The 5,031-nt window shown below is 46.4% G+C and overlaps 1 protein-coding gene across 1 annotated transcript; it reads right to left on the bottom strand.

The window, feature by feature from the left end:
- Positions 1-3,463: 3,463 nt before the first annotated feature.
- TMEM81 (transmembrane protein 81) lies at positions 3,464-4,255 on the bottom strand. Its single transcript, XM_009585161.1, has one exon. It carries the CDS (start codon positions 4,253-4,255, stop codon positions 3,464-3,466), a length of 792 nt encoding a protein of 263 aa, XP_009583456.1.
- Positions 4,256-5,031: the final 776 nt, after the last annotated feature.

Raw genomic sequence — 5,031 nt, 5'->3', positions numbered from 1 at the left:
GTAAAGAAATGTCTTCTAGAAAGCAGCAATAGCGCATGCGAAGCACAAGGTCAGCCAATATCTCTTGAAGCTGGATTTCTAATCAGCTGCATCCACTAACCTTAAAACAGGCTGATCTAGCACTGGTTCTTTGGTTTGGCCATTCAGACAATAACAAAAATATGGCCCTCAGCATGCCAAAGCACAGAGCCAGGCCCTCTCGCTGGGCTGGGAAGGGATCTGTGTTTTGTTTGATTTCTCCACAGGGCTGTCTTTGATTACTTGCTGCCACAGGACTGCAACAGCGATAATTAATCTAATTACCCACTTCCTGCACCCTGTGCCACAGGAAAAGAAGAGCTGAACTATAAGGTATCCCATCCCATTTTGCCTCCATACCTTCTGAAAATCTTTTTCGGTCACCTCAGCCTTACATCATCAGGTTTTCTAAACCAAATTTAATGTTCCCTGCACTCATTATACTTCCTTTTCAGGCATTAGCCCTCGTTCATCAAGATGAGTTGAGTTTCAGCAGCTGTTACTCCGTCCCTGCAGCTCTCTCCAGTGTCTCTGTGAACTTGGTAAGACCACAGCTCAGGCTGTTTGCAGCAGTAGCAGGGAGAGCTTAAGGCAAGAAAGAAATCCTGCCATTGCATATGGTTGGAGGATGCTTAGAGAGATGACTCATGCTCAGCCAGGGAGGACAGCCCCAAAGATCTCTAACAGCTTGTGGGTGTTTGTTTTTAGGCAGAAAGCGAAAGCAGTAAAGGCAAAGAAGAAAAGCAGGCATTTCTCCATCCCGAGTGGGACAGTGGGCTGGGCTTTACTGACACCAGCACTCAGCCAGGTGAGAATTCGGCGCCTGATGCAGGAGCAGAACCAGCCGGGGGCCAGGAAGGTCCCAGCACAGATCTCTGTACCAGTACACCTGCACGGAGAGGACTACTTACGGATGACTTCCCCACCTATGATGAATTAAGCGGTTCCAGTTTCTGTGGCGTAAGTGCAGAGGAGTGCAGAAGATTTCAAGAACTTCTGGAAAGCAGGTGCAGTCAGTACAGACCAATTTCCAGGGAACAAGAAATGCCTCACCCGTCAGGAAGTCAGGAGGGGGGCCGCAAGCAATGCAAACAGGACCAGTGGCTCCCTACCTTCACGTTAATGAAAATAGCACCCCAAGAAAGAAAGGGCTGCAGCACAGGGGTGAACCCTGCCTGCAGAGTGCAGCGAGCGGGGACAGAAATAAAGCCAGCGAGAACAAACCATCAGCACAGGCCATAGACGTGTGCCCACCACCACACATCACTGCCAGGTCAAAAGAGCTTACGATTCCTCACCGCGTACGTCACTACAGGAGCTACGCGAGCTTGCTGCAGGAAAAGGCTGCTGCAGAGTGTCTAAGCGACCTGGCTACAGTGTCAGCAAAACCAAGGCGATGCAATGAAAGCCCAGAGGGCAGAGCAGGGGATAACGGGAACAGATGGAGGCTGCCATGCGAAAGGAGCAAGTGGTCCTTGAAGAAACAACACAAGAACAGGCTGCTAAAGGACAGGGCCCTTGAGAATTGCAGAAGAACGAAGCAGACTGACCACAGATGAGGATGCCTTCAGCGAGCTAAAGACAGGGAAATACTAGAATAAGGCTCAGAGAAAGCAGCACATGCTCCTAGCCAAGGGATAGAAACAGAGAAAAGCATTGCAGAGCCAGAGGGAACAGCCAAGTGAAGACAAAGCCAGCACTGAGCACAGGAGAAACTTCAGTATTGTGGAGCTGAGTCAGAGGAAACTGATGAAGAACAGAAGCAAGAAAATCTTGGACAACTGATCACTATCCAGGAGCTTCTGACCCACAGGACCAGGTTGCCAGACAGAAGAAAGACACACAGTCCCTTGCTGTCTGTCACAACTGTGTAGCAATCCTTCTGTCCCTTCCCATAGGGTCGCCCCAGGCATCAGGAAAGGACAGTGCATCTTCCCGAAGACATCTTCGGTCACTGCAGAATGGTTCCCCCCAACATTTCCAAACTTCTGCTAGCTACTGTGCCCATTAAAGTCTCCCCGCAGAAACAGGGAACTCAGAAGAACTACAAACTGGGAATTCAAGCCTGATGACAGGCTTGCTTCTCCACTCAAATACAGCTAGACAACCCCAGGGTCCACAGATCATTGTCCTGACATACTTATTACCTACTTCACTGTACATGAAGATTGGCTTACTACATTTCAGTCTGATTTTTTTATATGGGATTCTCTGCAAATAAGGTATTTACTTCTATATCCATCTCTTTCTATATTAAAGCTTTTTGTTGTTGTTCTGGTAAAAAGAAAAAAAAAAACCAGTATACTTCAAACTTTAATATTAGAGTTGTATCATTATTTTCCCCAGAATTGGGTGTGCTATGCATTCCTGTACTTTAGTTCACAGAAAAAAGAAAAGAAACAGACTTAGTAAATATAGTTGTTTACTGTAAAATAAGAGACATAAAGTAGAAAGCGAAGGCACTTAATAGGTCCCCCTGTGGATTCTGCTACCAAGGGGGAAACAATACTCCCTACTGAATTGCTGCATGTTTTATACTTATCAATCACCAGGAAAAACGAAAGATCCACAAGCCCACTGCACTCTTCCCTTCCTCCCCCTTTAAAGATTTTAGGAATGAGCTCAGCTCTGAGTCACGACTAAAAACACCCAGTTATGTTCCTAAGCAGCAGTGCTCAAATTGAAGATTTGCTTGTGCTACCCAATGCTCCCTGCTTCGCTATTCTACACTACAAAGGAAACAGTGCAAGCTCCAAGCTTGAAGATACTTTACAGTTTGCTGGGCTCTAGCAGAGGGAGATAAATCTCTCTAGAGGAAGCAGGCAGCGGTGGTCCACCCCCCATCCCCACACTGCTCAGACTGGACCACTTGGATCTGCTGGAAAGGACACCAGACAGCCAGGACACCTGGTCTGTAAGCCCACCTCGAAAGCATCCTTACTTCTTTGCACCTCTTACTGGAGAAACACCACCTACCAAACAGTGATCTGTGTCAGCTCACATCACCACAAAGTTCTGGGCAAAGCAGAAGAAATTCGAGGAAATAAGACAGGAATCCGGATCGCAAGTTATTAGCTAAATAAAAGCCCCAAACACCTAGAGGTAAAATACAGGCCAGCTAGAGGAGCATGGCAAGGTAGTTAGCAGCGAGCAGTGGGCAGTTTCTGTGGCTCAGTGTCCTTTAACTCCTGTCTGGACCGTTCCAGCCCATCCTTTCACACAATGTGGAGGCAAACTGCCTTGCCCCATCTGGAGCTGCTGTCTGCACTACTCCATTAAGACTCAAGCTCTGGTGCTACAGTCCTGTACTAACTTACCAGACTCCGAAGCTTAAGAAAATATTCGGTAATAAACTGTGTCAGCCGAAAAAAAAAATTACAAACATCGCCATGAAATACTGCATCAATACTAATAAAGAGACAGAGACAAGCGACTAAATTTCAGTTCATTTCTCTGCAGCTCTCCTTCCCACAATCTTCCGCAAGAAGTAGAGAGCCATGCTCACGACGACACCCCCTATCACTCCACTTCCAACTCCTACCAAGCATTCATAAAACAATTCTCCCTGCCAAAAGTGCTGCTGCTTTCGCACTTCTTCATGGGTGCTGTTTTCTGTGTTTCCTTCCTCCTTGTTTGCTGCTAACTTCTGTTCCCAGGTCAAGGATTTTTGAAAGTTCAGATCCACTAAGTCATTCTGGATCACGCTGACCCCAAAGTAGATCCTCTTGATGACCCTGAATGTCTTCAACATCTGCACATCACATCGGTAAGTCCCTGCATCAGACTCCGTGGTAGGGGAAAATCTGATGACAGAGTCGGAGTTTTTGAAAGGTTTGAACAGTACGTCATTTGTGGTGATAAGGCCTTGGGCAAGCCTCCACGTATAGCTATAGGCTCGGCTACCAAGGCCAACTGCGTCCGAGGTCAGGCAGCTGAACTGGAAGGGTTTGCCCACAGGGACAGTGAAGTGCACTAAGCCACAAATCCAGCTGGTCAGGCAGTCGGACCTGTGCAAGGTACAATTCCTCCTCTCTCCAGCTGGAGTGATCTCGCACATCTCCTCCAGTTTGAAGCCCGGCCCACAGGTGACGCTGCAGGATGTGGTGTTGACTGCAATTCTCGCTACAACTGACTTCAGCTCTGCTGGGATGGTAACTTTTCCAAAGGAAACTACCAATGGTAGATAGAAAGCACAAAGTAGTATCCCAAGGATGTGGCTGTTCCCCAAGGTCTTCATATCGGGGTTATCAATCAGACATATGCTTTCTAAAGCTGTGCAAATTCAGTAGTCAAAAACAATCAAACCCACAAATCATTCTTTGGAAACCTTCAAACTAAGTATTTCTGAAATCCCACCAGCATCATCTTCAAGACACAATCCTTCTGTTCAGAAAAATCCTCCAACAAGACAGGCTTGAAGTACAACACTGCTAAAGAAGATGCAACACGTTACTATGTCCATCAGAGTGTGAATCATGAATTCCAGTTCTTGTAACATGGCAGCAGAATGTTTTAATCCACTATATTCCAGTGATTGAGATCTATTTCACAATTTTAAAAAAGACTAAGTTCTCCCTTCTCTGTAAGATTTTACATACTATTTTAGATGATTTTCCACTGTAAAGAAGTACTGTTCCAGTTTAATTTTCCCACCAAACTATAAAGCAATAGAAGTAATCATTACTGGAACCCTTAAAATAATGCTGTTGAGCATAGGGAAATCCTAATTCCTTATGCAGCACCTGTACAGTTCTGTCTTACATACACGTATCCCAAAATCTAAAGTACTCCCCAAATTACCCAGATCATGAAAACACGATTTCAACCTCTAGATAGTCTGATGGCACTGACATCAAAGGGAAGCTGAACAGTATTTTATCACTGATGATATCCATCTCTAGACGGGGCTCGGTGAAGTCATTCACGTCTCCGTGTCCCGGGGGAGCGCTGCCGATGTCACAGTCCGGCTGCCCGGGTCAGAACGCGGCCCCAAACCTTCCAGGGGAGAACAAA

Source organism: Fulmarus glacialis, unplaced genomic scaffold (genome assembly GCF_000690835.1).
Source record: "Fulmarus glacialis isolate BGI_N327 unplaced genomic scaffold, ASM69083v1 scaffold20159, whole genome shotgun sequence".
NCBI lineage: Eukaryota > Metazoa > Chordata > Aves > Procellariiformes > Procellariidae > Fulmarus > Fulmarus glacialis.
Note: the sequence above shows the minus strand (reverse complement) of the source record. Positions and strands in the feature narration are given on the sequence as shown.

Bases quoted from the DNA above. Each gene is read 5' to 3' on its own strand.
- TMEM81 (XM_009585161.1), bottom strand. From the start codon at position 4,255: ATGAAGACCTTGGGGAACAGCCACATCCTTGGGATACTACTTTGTGCT.